The sequence below is a fragment of the Dromiciops gliroides genome, chromosome 1 (genome assembly GCF_019393635.1).
Source record: "Dromiciops gliroides isolate mDroGli1 chromosome 1, mDroGli1.pri, whole genome shotgun sequence".
Classification (NCBI taxonomy): domain Eukaryota; kingdom Metazoa; phylum Chordata; class Mammalia; order Microbiotheria; family Microbiotheriidae; genus Dromiciops; species Dromiciops gliroides.
In genome coordinates this window covers 320,565,161-320,584,742 of record NC_057861.1, presented here as the reverse complement: position 1 = coordinate 320,584,742, position 19,582 = coordinate 320,565,161, and the positions used below count along the sequence as shown (strand labels likewise).

Genomic DNA, 19,582 nt, shown 5'->3' with positions numbered 1-19,582 from the left:
TTGACATTTACTAGCTGTGTGACCCTGGGCAAGTCACTTAACCCCCATAGCCCCACAAAAGAAAAAAAAAAAAAAAGAATGGCTCCGGCAGAAGGTAATGCTTGAGCTGTGTCCTAGAGAAAGAAATCTAGAGGTTTTGGTGAGACAGGGGTGAGAAGGGCATGCATTCCAAGCACAGGGGAGAGCCAGAGCTGAGACCCAGTATAGGGGAAGGATTGTCCTATGTGAGGAAGAGAGAAAAGGGCACCGTGGCTGAATACAGGAAGAGTATGAGGCTGGAAAGATCCATCAGGGCCAGTTTGTCAAGGGCATTAAAAATTAGAGAGGAGGCAGCTAGGTGGCGCAGTGAATAAAGCACCGGCCCTGGATTCAGGAGGACCTGAGTTCAAATCTGACCTCAGACACTTGACACTTACTAGCTATGTGACCCTGGGCAAGTCAATGCCCCACCAAAAAAAAAAAGTTAAAGAGAAGAAAACAATAGGAAGCCACTGGAGTTAACTGAGTAGGGAAGTCATAGTCAGATATAAGCTGAAAGAAAATTCCTCTGTGTAACAGAATGCACTGGAGTAGTGATATACTGAGACAAGGTAATGAGTTAAGAAGCTGTTGCAGTAATCTAGGCAAGACATGAAGAGGCCTGAACCAAAGTGTTAGCTGGGTGAAGGGAGAGAAGGGATCAAATGCGAGAGATATTATAAAGGTAGAAACAGCAAGATTTAGCAAGTGACTGCATATGGAAGGGGAGGAAGAGTGAAGAGTCAAGGAAATAACAAGGTTACAAACCCAGACTGCATGAATGGTGCTGACTACAACAGAAATATGTAAGTTTACAAGAAAGGAGGACTTGGGGGGCAGCTAGGTGGCCCAGTGGATAAAGCACCGGCCCTGGAGTCAGGAGGACCTGAGTTCAAATATGACCTCAGACACTTGACATTTACTAGCTGTGTGACCCTGGGCAAGTCACTTAACCCTCACTGCCCCACCAAAAAAAAAAAAGAGAGAAAGGAGTACTTGAGGGAAAAGATAATGAGTTTAGTTTTAGACATGTTGAATTTGAAGTATCTCCAGAACATCCCATTTGGAATGTCTAATAGGGAAATGGCAATGCCAGATTAACATCTGGGGAGAAACTAGAGCTAAATCTAAAGATCTATGAATTACCTGCCTAGAGGTGATAGTAAAGCCCATAGAAAATGATGATGGGGGGCGGCTAGGTGGCGCAGTAGATAGAGCACTAGCCCTGGAGTCAGGAGTACCTGAGTTCAAATCCGGCCTCAGACACTTAACGCTTACTAGCTGTGAGACCTTGGCCAAGTCACTTAACCCCAATTGCCTCACTTAAAAAAAAAAAAAGAAAATGATGAAGGTATATAACCTATATCAGATTACTTGCTGTCTTGGGGATACAGGAGGGAGGGCAGGGAGGGGGAAAATTTGAAACTAGAAATCATTATAAGTTGGGGGGCAGCTAGGTGGCGCAGTGGATAAAGCACCGGTCCTGGATTCAGGAATACCTAAGTTCAAATCTGGCCTCAGACACTTGACACTTACTAGCTGTGTGACCCTGGGCAAGTCACTTAACCCCCATTGACCTGCAAAAAAAATTTGAAAAACAAATGTTGGGGGGCAGCTAGGTGGCACAGTGGATGAAGCACCGGCCTTGAATGCAGGAGTACCTGAATTCAAATCCGGCCTCAGACATTTCACACTTACTAGCTGTGTGACCCTGGGCAAGTCACTTAACCCCCATTGCCCCGCAAACACACACACACACAAATGTTGAAAATTAAAAAGAAAAAAGAAAAAAAGAAAAGAAAATGATAAAGGACCAGAAGGTTTGTAGATGATCACAATAAGGATTTGGTCTAAGTAATAAAGATAGATAAAAAGAAATTTAAATACCATCCCTTTGTTACATGATGGTGACAAAGGCATAGTGTTTCAAAGTACATCAAAAAACATGTCTATTCTTCCCTTGTCCCAGTGCTTTGTGGAATAAGAGAAGCAGCACCCATCAGTAGAAAAGGTGGCCAAGGATATAAACTCTTGTGGGAAGAATGAAGTTTCTATTAGCACAATAAAATAGAAAGAATGTGAATTTAAAAGATAAAGGATAAAGGGAAGTTTGCAAATACTAGACCAGGGATTCCAGTAGGAACAGGGAAATATTGAAAAGTATAGGAGGCCCTGGAGTATGGAAGGGTAGGGTGAAAACAGACAGGGATAAGAGTATGGGGAAAGAGGAAGAGAAGATACTTCACTTCTAAGGACATTTCACTTTAGATCACAAAGATAAGGGTAACAGGTGGTAGGAATCTAACTACCCCAAAATAGATCATAACAAGTTAATCAGGGCCCTGACTGATCCTCTAGGGTCCGCTGATGAACAAGGTCTTTATTCGTTGTTATATGCCTCTGGTTCCCAAAGGCTCTAAAACTGGAGTGGTAGTTCTGTAACGATTGGAATAACGCCACCTGCTGGATACTTACTGTAGAGGAGTTCTGCCCATGAAGGGAAGGTCTTTGAGGGCAAGACCAGGAGTCAGGAAGTGACGCGGGCTAGTGGGAGGAGGAAGGAAGAGACTGGCGCTGACTCTGGGGCTCTCTTTCCTCTGGACTCTGGTGGAGAGCGGAGCTAGAAATGTGCTCTCCCTTTAATAGATAGGAATCTAGGCCTTTCTCTCTCTCTTTACCAAATTCTTCTTTTCCTTAATAAATGCTTAAAAGTCTAACTCTTGCTAAAGCTTATAATTTATTGGCGACCACTCATTAGATATTTTAGACAGTTTAGCTAGAATTTTAGCCCTTAACAGTTCAGAGTCTCAGCAGTATAGGCCATCAATTTCATCTGGACGTCCTGGATCCCACCACCTACACAAAGTGTTTTCAGGCTACTCTACCCCATACGGTTCACTTCATTCCCTCAACTCTGACTGCATTAATTGTAAATACCTTCAGAATTTAACACTTAATTGTTCTTGTCTCCCCAACTAAAATATGAGCAACTTGAGGACAGAGATCATGTCTTAGATTTGGTTTAGCCCCTCACAGTATCTGGCACAATGCTGAACATAGAGCTCTCATTACATACCAGGTAATTATTTAAAATTCTTCTTTTACAATCTTTTTTACACAAATTATCCGTACTTTGTGCTAAACAAACTCACATAGCTTTACTTTAAAGTATTTCACATTCCAAATTACCGGTCTACCTCACTAATATACACAAATATATACACCTCACTAATATATACAAATAATATAACAGTCTAATATACACAAATCTAGATTTAAACAAAACATAAAATTTTAAAAGTGATAATTTACTTTAACAAAGGATAGTAATAGGAATCTGTAAAATATCAGGTTACCTTTGTAGAAGGGGAGGAAATCTGGACCTCAAAAAGACCAGAATTTCTGGGTCCCTAGGATCAGCTATAAGATTCACTAAGGTTCAAGTCTAAAGGAAAATCAGTAATGCTAAATTACTGGAGTTTCCAAAGTTCCTTTGGCAGAGCTCCACTGTACGTAGGGCAGGATTTTAAACTGCAGTGCAAACCTCTTTCACACTTACTTGATAGGAGACATAAGCAAGGCAAGGGACTGCATAAAGTGAAATACACCTGATGAATTATTCAACACTTTGATCTGAAATCAGAAAAGAGGGAAAAAAGGATTAGTGAAGACCAACAATCTGTGTTATTTTAACATCGGCTCATTAGTACTGTGACCAGGAACATGGATTTTTTAAAAGAGGCCAGCTAGCGGGGAGTAGTTACATGGCCTACATTAAAGAAGGCAGCTTCCAGAAGTTTTGTGACATTTTTGCTCAGCTGTATTTGGAATTTAACAGAGACCTAACAGCCCACATCAGTTATCTATATAGCAAAAAAAGGAGTGGAATAAGAAAAGAGAGGACAACATTGGTAATTTAAATTAGAGATTATCAAAGAAACTTTTCCAGTCAATAGATATACTTCTTTTCATAAGTGCTATCAAAAAAACAAACTTGTAATAGTTTAAAATTTGGCATGCTTTTATTTTACTCCCCAATCTATCTCTGCAAAAAGAGCTAATGGAAAACAAAATGGCCTAAAGAGTAGCATCAGAAGGGTAGAAGAAGCAAAGGGCATGGATAATCCACCAAGTGAATCATCAACTCCTGGGTATATAAGAGTTGATTACACAAGTCTATAACCTACCCGAAGCAATTATGTAGCATTGAGTTGGTCTGTATTAAGTCTCATTATATTTTCCAGAAGGTGGGATGGGATATAAAAACCTTGAAATGTTTGGTTGAGCACCATTGAATAAGCCTCTGCTATGCCTCACTGAACAGGGATTTTGCAGAATTAAAATCCATTGAACTTGTTCCAAGCTAGGAAACCACTGAACATCAGCAATTCTATTATTTCATCTCTGCTGAGCTCAGCAAGAAACAGTCCCCACCACGCTCATAAATACATTCAGTGTTTTAATTCTTAATTTAATGGTTTCCAAGGTGAAATTTTTCCTATTATTTCTTATAAATGCCTCAGAACTTAAACCAGAAAAATATGTGAACACTGAACCATTTACTATGAAGAAGTCACCAGATCATATATACCTGAATGAAAGGAACAGCCCATTTACTAACACCAGCCGGACATCGAAGAATGTGGTTTAAAAGAAACAGATGATCCCCAGGGCATCCAGCTCGTTGTAACAGTGATACCTGAACAATATAAAAGATAAATAATCTAAATATCAAGAAAAGTGAAGGAAACATTTATTGTGAGGATGAGAGGGGTTCAACTAGACTATCTCTATGGGGCATTTCAGCATTAAATCCTAAAATGATTTGTCATTTATTACCATATTGAGTGAATGACATATATCACCTTCCAAAAAATGCATGCACCATTTCACAATGCTACAATGAAAACTAAATATTAAAAAACCTTATGGGGCAGCTAGGTGGTGCAGTGGATAGAGCTCTGGGCCTAGAGTCAGGAGTACCTGAGTTCAAATCCAGCCTCAGATACTTAACACTTACTAGCTATATGATCCTGGGCAAGTCACTTAACCCCAACTGCCTCACTTTAAAAACAAACAAACAAACCAAAAAAACCTTACAATGTTTGGATTTCTACCAATTTAGAGCCAACATGGGGCTACAAATCTGAGAGCTAGCATTAAAAACATCAAAAGTACCTTCTCCAAATAGATATAATTTTGATTGCCTTAAAATACAAATCCCTGAGGTTCCTGGCTATATGTGATATAATGAAAAAAATACAAATTAAGAATAGACCAAGTATCTAGCTTTTTGTCGATATGAACATGTTGTGTCTGGAAAGTACCCCAAATACATAAGAAATCTAGTGAAGGCCAAGACATTCTCTTTGGTAGGTGGTAATTGCCAATCTATTAATATTTTTTTAAATATTTGATGTGCATTTCCTTTTTTCTTTGCCTTTTCAAAAAAACAGCATTTTTATCAGTAACATTAGTAGAAGCTAATAGTAAATACTATATTTTCCTAAAGTTTTATATTGAGAGGTAATCTATACTTTAAATAGCTTTCTGGACTTGGAATTTGGTAGAGTATTATCCAGAATTATATTCCTTCCTAAGAAGGCTTGAAGATCAAAGTAACAACTCAAAGTTTATTAAGAAAAGGCTTTAGGGGCAGCTAGGTGGCACAATAGATAGAGCACTGGCCCTGGATTCAGGAGGACCCGAGTTCAAAGCTGGCCTCAGACACTTAACACTTACTAGCTGTATGACCCTGGGCAAGTCACTTAACCCCCATTGCTTCTCAAAAAAGAAAAAAAGAAAAGGCTTTGTTTTCCTAAACACCTAACAAGAAAAAAAATACTAAATAAGTACTAATACAATAGGGAAAAGATAATTTATCAGAAGCAGTTACTGAAGAGAAACTAGACAAAAATAAAAGTAGTGACCTCGTGTATTTCAGGAATGGGGAGGGAGAGGTAAAAAGTGCTGCTGGACATCCATCTCTTACCAATGTCCTCAACCAAAGAAGAACATCATTGTAGAACTGTGTATCTTCTATAACTCTCCGGGTGAACATGAATAAAACACTAATACACTCCTTGAGGTGACATAAATCAGAGGGAAGACTTTCTGCCTGTTTGGAAACTATAAATTAAAAGAAAAGACTGAATGAATCTGACACAAATGGATTTTAGTAGCATCCTGAAGTATTAAATCCTAAAACTTAAAAAAGTCTAAGGAAAAATACTTTTATTTCAAAGTATTTTGCATTATTAACATGATAATTCCAAAGTTGTTTCTAAGCTTAAGAAAAATTGAATAAGTCAAAAAAATAAACTTTAAAATAATGACTATTTATCAGAAGAGATTTTGAAATAAACTTGGACAATCATTTTAACATCTCTGGGCCTCAATTTCCTCAGACATAAAAAATGGTTGGACTAGAGCCAACAAAACAACAAAAAACCTTTATTAAACCATACTATATAGAAGGGGCTGGTACACATAAAAAGAAAATGCGACATTGGCCCTGCCCTCAAAGAGCTTGCAATCTAACAAGGAAGTCAAGACATATAGACAAATAACAAGAATATAAAACAATAACAGCATGAGACTTCCACATTAGCAAGATAAAGCCAGCGGTAGTGTGTAGAATACATTAATATAAGAGGGGTGGACAGTTAGGTGGCACAGTGGATAGAGCACTGGCCCTGGAGTCAGGAGGCCCTGAGTTCAAATCCGACCTCAGACACTTGACACTTAACAGCTGTGTGATCCTGGGCAAGTCACTTAACCCCAATTGCCTCACCCAAAAAAAACAAAACAAAACAAAAAAAAAGAATGTAAGAGATGTTTTCAAATGTTACAAACACTTGTAGTATCAGCGAAATAATCAGCAGAAGTGGCCTGTAAGTTGCACCTTTAAGGATAGGTAGGATTTAAACAAGCAGAGATGGAGAGAACAGCATTCCAGGTATAGAGAAGACTGATCCAGGGAAAGTACAGGATGCATTCAGGGACACAAGTCAAGTTTGGCTGAAGCATGGAGTGCATGATAGTGTGTGATCTAATACAAGGATTCAAAAAGTTGAGGCAACATCATGAAGACCCTTAAATGAGAGTTTAAGTTTTCATTTTATCCAGTAGTCAATAAGGCTGTAGGTTTTGAAATAAAAAATAACAGCATTAGACTTCCACATTAGCAAGAATAATCTAGCAATGTTTTTTGAGGAAAGACAGACTAGAAGCAAAGGTACTTATTAGGAAACCTTAATTAGTTGAGGCAAAAGATAGTAAGAGCTTGAACTATGGTTGTAAGAAGTAGGGTGGAGGGGCGGCTAGATAGCGCAGTGGATAAGCACCGGCCCTGGATTCAGGAGTACCTGAGTTCAAATCCGGCCTCGGACACTTGACAATTACTAGCTGTGTGACCCTGGGCAAGTCACTTAACCCCCATTGCCCCGCCAAACCGCCCCCCCCCCCAAAAAAAAGAAGTAGGGTGGATGTGAGAAACACTATAGAAACAGAATCAACAGGATTGTAGCAGCTGATAAGATTAGGATGAAGGATCAAAACAAAAAGGGGCATGTCAAAGGTGACCCAATACAATTAAGCAAGCATTTATTAAATGTCTACCATGTACTGGGCACTATGTTAGGTGCTAAGGGGACAAAGACAAAAAAATCCTTACCTTCAAGAGACTTTCCTTAGGGGAAAACAATATGTACAATGTCAAAATAAATACAAAGTAATTTGGTGGGGGAGGGCAATTAACACCTGGAAGAATCCGAAAAGGCCTCATAGAAAGTGGCACTTGATCTTACCCTTAAAAGAAGATACTCTACGAGTGGTGGAAAGGAGGTACAGTGTTTCAGAAATGGGGTACAATCTGTACAACAGCACAGAGAGAGGAGGTGGAATGCTGGGGATGGTAAGCATCAAGTAGGATAGTATGTCTGGAGGATAAACAATATGAAGTTAAACTGGAAAGATAAGTCGAAGCCAAACTGTGAAGAACTTTAGATCCCAAAGAGTTTTTATTCTATCCGAGAAGTAAAACAAAATCACTGAACTTTCTTGAGCAGAGAGTGACAGGGTCAGACCTGTGCTTTTGGAGAATATCAGGCAGCTGTGTGGATTACGGATTAGAAAGAACAGAGAGGAGAAGCGAGGGGACCAATTAGGAAGTTATTGCAATAGCCCAGACAGAAGATGGAGCACTGAATTAGATGCAAAAAGATCCAAAAACTCTCTGTGATTTTATTATCTACCATCAGCTACCTTCTGAAAAGCCACAATAATATAAAACGTCCAGGTCACATAATAATATAAAACAAACTTGGAAATCTGAATTGAAAAGCAAAAGGTCAAAGAGAAAAGTGATGAGTGGAAGTGACTAGGGCATCACCAGCTTAAGATTCAAAAGCTATCCAAGGCAAAAGAGCACATAAATTACGAGAGCAAGATATAATGGTGATTTAGAAATGGCTTTTAACCAAGATACAAAAACACCAAATACACAAAAAGACATCAAATACTATCAGGAAAAGGTCATTAGATACTCTTCATTCAAAAAAAGAGAGCATAATAACACATTTTAGCCACAGATAAAAACATAACATTCTTCGTAATATTTTATTTTCCAATTACATGTAAAGATTGTTTTCACCATTCATTTTTGTAATGACCCTCATTTTTGTAAGATTTTGATTTCCAAATTTTTCTTCCTCCCTCTCATCACTCCTCCTTCCCCAAGTGGGTAAGCAATCAGATACAGGTTATACATGTACAATAAAAAACATTACATTTTAATACCAATTCAACTTACAACAAATTAAAATTTATTGCTAAGTTTCTACTTTATTACAGATCATAAGAAAGGGAGAGATTTCAATTACTACATACCTCGACCTTGCTGAGGAACAGACAAAGATTTCAGAACAGCTGAACTATTGAGCAATGCAAAAATATAGGACTCTACTTGCAATCGGGAGAGCACGGACGTATAAGAATGTAGAGCCAGAGTTTGATGTAAATGCTCAGATTTTGCTTCAAATGCCTTCTTTAGCTCTCCCAGAGCACTCTCATTCATCTCTACTGTCTGGTAGCGATGATATCCTGTAACTTTCACCTGGTCTGCACAAATACCCTGAAAGAGAATAAATGATAAAATAAAAATCCAGTTATCTGAAAATCTTGTTTTCAGCCAAGAAACATTTATTAAAATCTCTATTAAGAGCCTAGCATGAGGGCGGCTAGGTGGCACAGGTGATAAAGCCCCAGCCCTGGATTCAGGACCTCAGTTCAAATCCGACCTCAGACACTTGACACTTACTAGCTGTGTGACCCTGGGCAAGTCACTTAACCCTCACTGCCCCCCAGAAAAAAAGAAAAAAAAAAAGAGCTTACCATGATGCTGAGAACTACAGTTCATACAAAAGCATAAGATATCTTGACTTCCAAATACTTATAATATACCAAAGGATATAAAAATGACACAGAGAAAATGAGCAGAAATACGAAATAGGACTGCCAAGTGGTATGGTATAGACGAGTATTACAACTGAAATCCTGAGAAAATATGGATAGCCAGAATAGCTGAAAACAACTTTCCACCATACTCCACTCTCCTTATGCCCATACCATAAACCCACTCTTGAAAAAAGACTTATCTCCTACTTTGCCAATGAAAAAGTAAGGCCTCGTTATGAACTCTGTGATCTACCTTCCTCTCAATGTCAAAATCCTTCTTTATCTACAATCATCTCTGCTCCTTTAGAAGGCTAACCACTCTACCTGGGGCCCTGACAGTAAACCACCCTCAGCCATCCTCCTTCCTGGTATTTCCAATCTACCTTAACCAATGTGTCCTTTTCTTCTACCTACAAATATACTCAGGGCTTCCCTTATATTGAAAAATTCTTTGATTGACCATGTTGTCATTTGTAGCTCGTTATAATTCTCTCACTTTTTTCACTGCCAAACATTTCAAAGATGGGTTACATTTGCTGCCCTCCATTTGTCCCACACTCCATCCCTCTTCACCCTTTTCATAGGTCTGTGATCTAATTTACAAACCCATCATTTTAATGAAGTGGCTCTCCTGCAAGTCACCAAAGGCCTTGTGGTTGCTAAATACAAAGGTTACTTTTGCTAACCACATTATCCTAGTATTCTCTTCTTAATGTGACATTGACCTTGAAATTTTTCCCCCTACTAACATCTTTTAAAAAATCTTAGTTTTCTTTCTATCTTCTCCATTTATGTCTCCTCTGCTATCTTCTCTTCTTCTACCACCCCCTAAACATGAGTCTTCCTCAAGGTTCAGTCCTAAGACAATGTTCTCTCTTCACTTACTCCCCTCCTTATAAATGTCATTTTCACATCTTCAGCTGTCACATGTATTTATATACAATTTATAAAACTTCATTATGGTTTTTTCCCTAAAATGAAATAAAAATACTAAGTAATCAGTAAGAAGCTATACTTTTAGAAATCACATTTCTCAATGTACATTATTCAAAAAACTATAGTAGCACCTGACCCTTTGAAACAGAAACAAAGACTAAAATCTTTGCCTATTGTCTAGAATTATCTACCTCTTTAGGGGAAAAGACTTGTAATTAAAAGAAACAAAAGAATAAGCAGGCTTCAAACCAAAACAACCGAAGTAAACCATCTCTATCCAAAAAGTGCCAGCTTCCAGAAAGCTTTAGAGAGCATTAGTCATCATACCTGTACAGTCATTTGCTGTTCCTTAAACTGCCATAATCGGCTTTTGATATTTTGACAATCAGATGTCAAGGTAAGCAGCTCAGCCTCAGCCAGCAACAGCTGCTTCCTGCATCGTGAATAATTCAAAAGCAACTCATAAAATTCATGCCGGTCCTGGTGAGCCATACTGTCAAATTCTTCTAAGTATGATTCAACATTTTCTAACCAGGAACAAGGCTCAAAAATTTTCAGCTGTTCCTTAGTAAATGGTACCAGTTCTGATTCAGAAGGGATTTCAGGGTACAGTCGTTCATTCCGTAACACTGGCTTTACTGCCATTAAAGCTGGTCTTTCTCCAGAAAATTCAGATGGTAATTCAGGATAGAGCTTTTTCAATCTAGGTGGCTGGAAGACTTCTTTGGCTTCATAACAACTCTGTAGGCTCACATTATGTAGCACCTCTGAAGAAAGGCCAATAGATTGTCTATAATCTTGTCTACTCTCAGTTCCTCTGTCCTGTAAATGTCCTGCTACCTGTTGACTATACGGACTAGACTGGAATGTGGTCTCTGAGAGGCCACACTGTGTTGATGTATTATCGATTCTACCCCTAAAGCCCTGAGAGTCTTCTACTTTGGTGCTCACACCATCCTCAGGGTTGTACTTTGACTTGGTTTCTTCATAGAGTCTACGTTCTTTGACCTCTTCCTCTTCTCTTACTGTCTCTAGGTTATGTGTTTGGGATCCTTCAATGTCTAAAGTTAAAGAAGTGAGTGAGACTTCAAACATTTCCTTTTCATTCTGTAGGTCACTGTCATCCTGTAACTGAATCTCAGTTAATGCCTCAGGACAGACAAGGACTTCCCCTGCTGGGGAAGGTATTTTCAGCTGTCTAGGAGCTTCAGGAAGGTCCACTTCATCAAGTTCTTCTTTCTCAAAAACTTCACTATGTTTTTTCTTTTCCTAAAACAAAATGAAAAATGTTAAGTAATCAGTAACAACGCTATTTAATTTTTGTTTCTGTATCCCCACCCATGGGACAGCACACACATTAAGGACTTAATAAATGCAAATTGAATGTGAGGTTTGTAAACAACTAAAAATACCCTCTACATAAAATAAGCTAAGAAGTCATACAGAAAATACACATCAGAGGAATCAAGCTGAAAAAATAATGAAAAATAAATGAATATTTCAATGATTGTCCCTCAGATTAGTTCAGGTTAAGAAGCTTAGAAAAAATTAATTAAAATATTCATCAAAAGTGGAACACTTAGGGTTGTTCAAGGCACTATGGTAATAATAGCAAGCAAGTCAACACCAACAGAACACTATTTGTAAAAGAGCCTCACTAAATGGGGTTAGTACATTACATAAGACAATCTTAAACAGTTTAATATTAAAACGAAAGGAAACTTGGAAAAGCTAAACTCCATTAATGTTTTGAGATTTCTGCACACTTTTTATTTTTGCATAAATAACATTTTAACAGTGAAATCAATTGTCCAAAATCATATAGAGAATAAAGAGCAAAGCTAAGGTTTGAACTCAGGTGCTCTAGCAACAACTTCACTCCTCTTTCCACCATCATAAACTCATCTCCTTTGGCCTATACTGTATACCATATACTTTAGTTGCTAAATAAATGCTTGTTAGATGAATGGACTACTTTTCAAAAGAACATAGATGATAGTCTCTAAGATTTCATAGGGGCATCTAGGTGGCACAGTGGATAGAGCACCAGCCCTGGATTCAGGAGGACCTGAGTTCAAATCCGACCTCAGACACTAGCTGTGTGACCCTGGGAAAGTCACTTAACCCCAATTGCCTCACCAAAATAAAAAAAGATTTCATACACAACAAAATGACTAATATGGTAATGTTTTATATAATTATATATGTATAACCCATATCTGCTTACTGCTTCAGGGAAGGGGGAAGAGAGGGAAGGAAGGAGGGATAAAATTTGGAACTAAACCATAAATAAAAACATTTATTAATTTTTAAAAGAATTCATACACAAGATTTTATACATAAGATTTCATAATTATTAAGATACATACATACATACATACATAAAATTAAAAGCATGTATAATGCTTTGAAGGAAATTCTTCACCTGGTTCATGAAACAGGAGCAAAAAGAAGAAAATGACTGATATTCTTTATGGACGCAAAAAAGCTATGTAAATAATAGCTAGCACATGTTTTTAGACTTTTTCAAAATATTGATTCATTTTGCTATTTTTTTCCTCTAAAAATATTTGTTGTTGAGGGCGGAGCAAAGACATTAAATGCACAGAGCTCCTGATACAATTACCCCAAAAACAGCAATAAAAGAACCCCTGGAGCAGAAAAATCCACAAAAATATGGGCTGAGATTGTTTTCCAGCTATACATAGATTAAAGGGGGTCGTGCTGGGCTGCAAGTGAAGTCCAACCCCATGATCTTGCCAACAGAGACCCCAGGCACGCTGCACCAGAGGAATTTAAACCCCCCACCCCTACCCCAGCCTCTGAATCAGCTGCAGCACCAGCGCCTTCTAGAACTGAGCGTGCAGTCGGGTGAGAGGGCTGAACGGCTGGCTGGGGGGGAAAGTGCAGGGAGGAATTTGGCTGTCCCACTCCAGCAGGTAACCAGGAAGAAATCCTGAGTGGCAGGAGGCCCAGGTGGGGGAGGGGCACAGGCTCCTTGAAGCTAAAAACCACCAGTGTTCTTCTGCTGGCTGGTTAACTAGCAAGTTGGCTTGAGGTTATCTTCGGACCAGGGACCAGAGAACAGGCCAGGTGAGAGAAAACCTGCCCTGCCTCAAACCAAAATACCTGGGACCCTCTGAAGCTGGAGACAGTAGTGTAGCCTAGAAGCAGGGCCCCCCAGAGGGGAGTTAAGTCAAGTAAAAGATGAGCAAGCAAAGAAAGTTGAGAATTATACAAAGTTTCTTTAGCGACAAGAAAGATCAAGGTGCAACCTCAGAGGAGGAAAACAACCTCAGGGCCCCTACATCAAAAGCTTCCAAGAAAGGGGCAGCTAGGTGGCGCAGTGGATAGAGCACCGGCCCTGGAGTCAGGAGGACCTGAGTTCAAATCCGGCCTCAGACACTTAACGCTTACTAGCTGTGTGACCCTGGTCAAGTCACTTAACCCCAATTGCCTTACTAAAAAAAATTAAAAATTTTAAAAAAAAAGCGTCCAAGAAAAACATGAACTGGTCTCAGGCCATGGAAGCTCTCAAAAGGGACTCTGAAGAGAAAGTAGGACAGATAGAAGGAAGATGTAGAGAGAGGAAGGAAAGAATGGAAAGAGAAATGAGAACAATGCAGGAGAGTCATGAGAAAAAAGTCAACGGTTTGAAAGGTCGAATGGAAAAGGAGATAAAAAAGCTGTCTGATGAAAATAATTGCCTAAGAATTAGGATTGACCAAATGGAAGTTAGTGACTTTATGAGAAACCAAGACACGGTAAAGTAAAAATATTTGTTGTTATATATGGTCCCTTCACTAGGACTGAAAGGAAGGATACTGGGAGAAATCTTGGTGACATAAAAAAAAGATATCGATAAAATAAAAATGACTTATATAAAGGACAAAATTCACTGATTAGAGGGACTGTTTCATTCTTTGTATCTGTATCCCTAGCACACTGACTGGCATGTAATAGGTGCCTAATAAATACTTATTAATAGTTTTAAAATTTTAACAGTTAAGTTTTTCTGCCCCTTTTTCCTATGGTGTGGTAGAAAGAATAATCAATTAGAGACGCTGAGTTGGAATCTCAATTGCAGTACTTGTTAGCTGTGTTATCCTGAGCAAACATTTTAACTCTCTGAACCTCGGGTTCCTCATCTATAATATCTGAACTACCTACCTCCCCGGGATGTTATGAGGGAAGTATATCATAAACCTTAAAGAGCAATCAATGTTAACATAGGCTACAGGACAACTTGCTCTCATTCTCCTCCTATTCATCAGGATCACACAGGATCAGTATCACGTTATCTCACTTTTCAAACTTTTTGGTCTCAGAAACCTTTTACACTCTTAAAAATCATCAAGGACTGGGGGTAGCTAGGTGGCGCAGGAGATAAAGCACCGGCCCTTAATTCAGGAGAATCTGAGTTCAAATCCAGCCTCAGACACTTGACACTTACTAGCTTTGTGACCTTGGGCAAGTCACTTAACCCTCACTGCCTCACCCCCCAAAAAAATCATCAAGGACCGGGGGCAGCTAGGTGACCCAGTGAATAAAGAACCAGCCCTGGATTCAGGAGGACCTGATTTCAAATCTAGTCTAAGATACTTGACACTTACTAGCTATGTGACCCTGGGCAAGTCACTTAACCCCCACTGCCCCACAAAAAAAAAAAAAAATCAAGGACCCCAAAAAGCTTGTTTATATGGGTTATACTATTGATATTTACATTGTTAGAAATTAAAATGTCAGTATCAAACTGCTGATAAAAACTGCCCTGAGGACAATGAAGATGACCGATCATAATTTGGCATTTATAAAGATAAGAATTACTAAAATGGGGACAGCTAGGTGACACATTGGATAAAGCACAGCCCTGGATTCAGGAGTACCTGAGTTCAAATCCGGCCTCAGACACTTGACACTTACTAGCTGTGTGACCCCTGGGCAAGTCACTTTGCCCCCATTGCCCCACAAAAAAAAAAAAAAATTACTAAAATGTCAGAACAATCTTTATATAATTACTAGCTCTAAGGGGAAAAAGTATAACTCTTCACTCCTTGAATTAATCAATAATTTATCAAGTTCCTACTAGGGCAAGCACTGTACTAAGAGAAGAGGGAGGGGATAGAAAAATAAAAATTGCCTCACTTAAAAAAAAAAAGTGAGGGTAAGAAAATAATGTATAAATGAGGTTGGGAAGGTAGACTGGGGTCAGTGTGTATTCAGATTGAAGTGCTTAAATGCCAGAGAAATTTTTATTTTATCCAGGAGTCACTGGAGTTTACTTCCGGGGGTGGTGGAAAAAGGGAAGAAGGTAGGTGACACAATGAGTATTATTCAAGGAAAACCACTTTGGCAGCAGTACTGATGACAGGTCAAAGAAGTAGGGAAGAGACTTGAGACAGGAAAACCAATTAAGGCAACTCTTGCAATAGTCTAGGCAAGAGGTGATAAAGAAGAAATTAGCAGGTTCCTATGTAGTGTTTGAAAGAATGCCTCCAATATTATGCACATCTCTAAAATACAATCAATAATAATAAGTGGGGTGTTTCTGTCATCCATCTTCCATAAAAGTCCACACACCTTCATAAATAAGTTCAAAATACTTTCAAAATGCTTATATCAGTTATACTATCTTTCTTCAGAAAGCTTAGGCTTGAAAAACTTTTTATTTTCCATCATGGAATAATTTCCCCACATCCAAAAAATAAGGACCAAAGTCAAAAGTGGATACCTGTATGTTTGAATGGTAGATCCTCTACACATGAAAATATATGTGGAACAGAAGAAACATTCATGAACATATAGGTATTTGGGATGAGGTCTCCTTCTGCAAGTGAATTTGTCCAAATTTGGTAAGTAGGTGCAATTTCACAATCATTACATATGAAAAATTATGGAAAGGGAAGAGAGAAGACAAGTCACTCTGTTTCCTCCCTGGCTATCAGTGCTGTCTCTTATAATTCCTAGAGAGCACTGGAAGAGCACGGTAAGAGGAAGTATTCATCAATCTCACCCTTAGGATCACTCTTTGGGAGATGAAGTGTACCCCAATGGAATCAATGTCTCACTAATGAAAGTCTCCTTCATTACCTGCAATATATAAATGGTTAACTCAAAAATAAAAAACTTTAAGGAAGATTTTCTAGGGATCAGATAAACCAACACAAGAGCTACAAACTGACCTTGGGAATCATCAGATGATTAACATCAAAGAATGTAGGTCAACCAAGTGGTAAAACAAAGAAGATATTTATAGTAACAATAAACACATAACATTGTTCACTTCCTGCTCAAAATTACACAAGTTCATAAACTGCCAAATTTCAAAACAAAATTATTCTTTTATGCAGGCATTTCTAAAGCTTTCAACTATGGGCAAAACTAGCTTTAAAATGCTATCTACTAATGCACATACTTTTACACCCGGGCAAGTATTAAACAGACCCTTACTGACACACACTTATTCTTTCCATAACTTTGCCTCTACTTTTTCCCCATCTTTTCATTCAATTAACATAAAAATAAATGTAAGGAAGTTAATTATCATTGGCAGGTAAAACTAACCAATGACTTCTTTATTCTGAAAGTGTACATCCATTCAAATCTAGCACTCAAGCTCTTCTTTTTAAGACTCATATAGTTTAAATGAATACATGGGGGAATTTACAGAAAAAGATTTCCTGCATTTTTTTTTTTAGTGAGGCAATTGGGGTTAAGTGACTTGCCCAAAGTCACAGAGCTAGTAAGTGTTAAGTGTCTGAGGCCGCATTTAAACTCAGGTCCTCCTGACTCCAGGGCCGTTGCTCTATCCACTGTGCCACCTAGCTACCTCAGCATTTTTTGATGTAGGAAAATTATCTCATATTAAAATGATACTATGAGTTTTACCTATCACTACAACATAACATAAAATTCTAAATTTTGTAATTAATGATTACTTAAATAATTCCTTGTCTATCTCTGAGAAAGTTAGCCAGCCTCTACTTAAACACTAGTAGTGATTCTTTCAGAATTTCTCCTACAGAGTTGGCAAGAGATTGAAGACAAAAGCACAACAAAATAATAACAGCACGTGGCAGTAAAGAACTAGAAACAAGGTAAATGCCCATAAATTGGGGGAATAACCATTCCAGGGCACAAGCTGTGGCCCCTGAAAGTAATGGAATAATTCTGTGTTGTAAGAAAATATGAACATGATGAATACAGAAAAGCATGGGGCTATGTGACCCTGGGCAAGTCACTTAACCCTCATTGCCCTGCAAAAAAAAAAAAAAAAAGCATGGGGGAAATGTACAAGTCAGTCGAATTAGGAAAACAATATACATAATCATTACAACAATGTAACTGTAAAGAACAGCAACAAAATTGAAACCAAATGCTGTGAATATTTTAACTAAGTTTGAACCCTAATAAGATATAAGAAGGCACTTTGCTCCCCCATTCTTTGCAAACTGAAGGACTGAACTTTTTTATTGTTATAAGGGATGGCTCTTTGGGAAGGGGAAGTGAGAAGGATCATAGCATCACACGTCTAAAGCTGGAAAGGAGAATATTAGAGCTCATCTAATCCAACTTCCTCAATTTTACAGCTGAGGAAACTGAGGCCAAGAAAAGTTAAGTGTCTTTCCCAAGGTCACAAAAGTAGTAAACGGCTGAGCTCAAATTCAAACCAAGTCTTGTAAAATAAGTAAAATAAACAGAACCAGAAAAACAATATAAACCCAAAGTGACAAACACCCAGCCTACGACTCTCTCCAGTGCCACCGAAATGGATTAAAATGTAATTGGAAAATATTTAACAAAATCAATAAAAATACAATGAAACAGATATTACATAAATCCCCAGCAGGTATTCTTATGTACAAATTAGTGGTTCTCATTTCTCTTTGAGTTTGACACCAATGAGAAACACAATGATGACGACGTAAACGTAAAGAAAAAAACTAATACATAATTACAATGACCAAGCTTATCTCCAGAGAAGGGTTGAGAAGATGCATCTCCTTCCTTTCGAGGCAGGAGGCTGGAAAATTATAGATGTGAAATCCCGAACAAACCAGATAAAGGCTGCTTTGCTAAACAGCCTTTAAAAAAAAAATTGTATTGGGGCAGCTAGGTGACACAGTGGATAAAGCACTGGCCTTGGATTCAGGAGATCCTGAGTTCAAATCAAAGCCTCAGACACTTGACACTTAACTAGCTGTGTGACCCCAGGAAAGTCGCTTAACCCTCATTTCCCTACCAAAAAAAAAATGTATTGAAAAATGGCTCACTGGGCAAGAAAGGGGACAGGGACATTTTCAAATTAATGGGTATAAATCAAAAAGATATCAGTAAAAATGAAAATTTAAATGTCTTCCCCTAATTTCTCCCCACTAAAAAAATGTCCTGTTTCTGCTCTCTAGAACAAAGAATGTTTTTTTTTAATTATGTAAATGAAAGTACCTGGAGACTTCATTGGGCAAGGGAGGAGTTGTCTTGTGTGTGTGTGTGTGTGTGTGTGTGTGTGTGTGTGTGTGTATTTGTAACATAGGAAATTCCAGAATGAAAATATCATAGAGAGATATAAAAGGTAGAGGGGAAGAAAAGTTCTCACCGGTGTCAAATGACACCCAAGGGATGGAATTATTAGTGACAAAAAGATCCAAAATAGACTATATAGGGCCATGTCTGCCTTTCATATACATAAATCTAATAAATCAATTGTTTAAAAAAATAAACTGACCATGTGTGTCAATAACTATGATGGATTACAGAGCATCACAGGCTCATAGATTTAGAGTTGCAAGCTTAGATGCCATTAGAATAGGAAAAGGAGAGATAACGAGAAAAGACCAGGATGACCTACCTGAGACACAGACTTTAAGGAACATCACATCCTCCTCCACTAAAAATCATACATTTTATCATTATATGTTGGCTATGAAAAGGCAAACCAATGGACAAAACAAGGAACCTGGAGTGTGATATGACATTCATTAATTCAATAACCACTGGTTAAGTAGATCTGTCATTAGCTCTTTGACAACTCTCTATTACTATTAATAAACCATTCATGGTTATATATAGCACTTTTTTTTTTGTTTTGTTTTGTTGTTTTTTGTTTTTAGTGAGGCAATTGGGGTTAAGTGACTTGCCCAGGGTCACACAGCTAGTAAGTGTTAAGTGTCTG

At 38.2% G+C, this 19,582-nt stretch overlaps 1 protein-coding gene across 3 annotated transcripts in view; it reads right to left on the bottom strand.

The window, feature by feature from the left end:
- EPG5 (ectopic P-granules autophagy protein 5 homolog) overlaps positions 1-19,582 on the bottom strand; it is a 144,126-nt gene that overhangs the window by 117,492 nt on the left and 7,052 nt on the right. For all 3 annotated transcript variants that reach the window (XM_043968814.1, XM_043968820.1, XM_043968831.1), the window contains exons 2-6: positions 10,738-11,679; positions 8,908-9,151; positions 6,011-6,147; positions 4,610-4,717; positions 3,578-3,651 (exon numbers count right to left, since the gene is read on the bottom strand). In XM_043968814.1, coding sequence (XP_043824749.1) covers positions 3,578-3,651; positions 4,610-4,717; positions 6,011-6,147; positions 8,908-9,151; positions 10,738-11,679 — 1,505 coding nt within the window. The remainder of the gene's footprint in view (positions 1-3,577; positions 3,652-4,609; positions 4,718-6,010; positions 6,148-8,907; positions 9,152-10,737; positions 11,680-19,582) is intronic.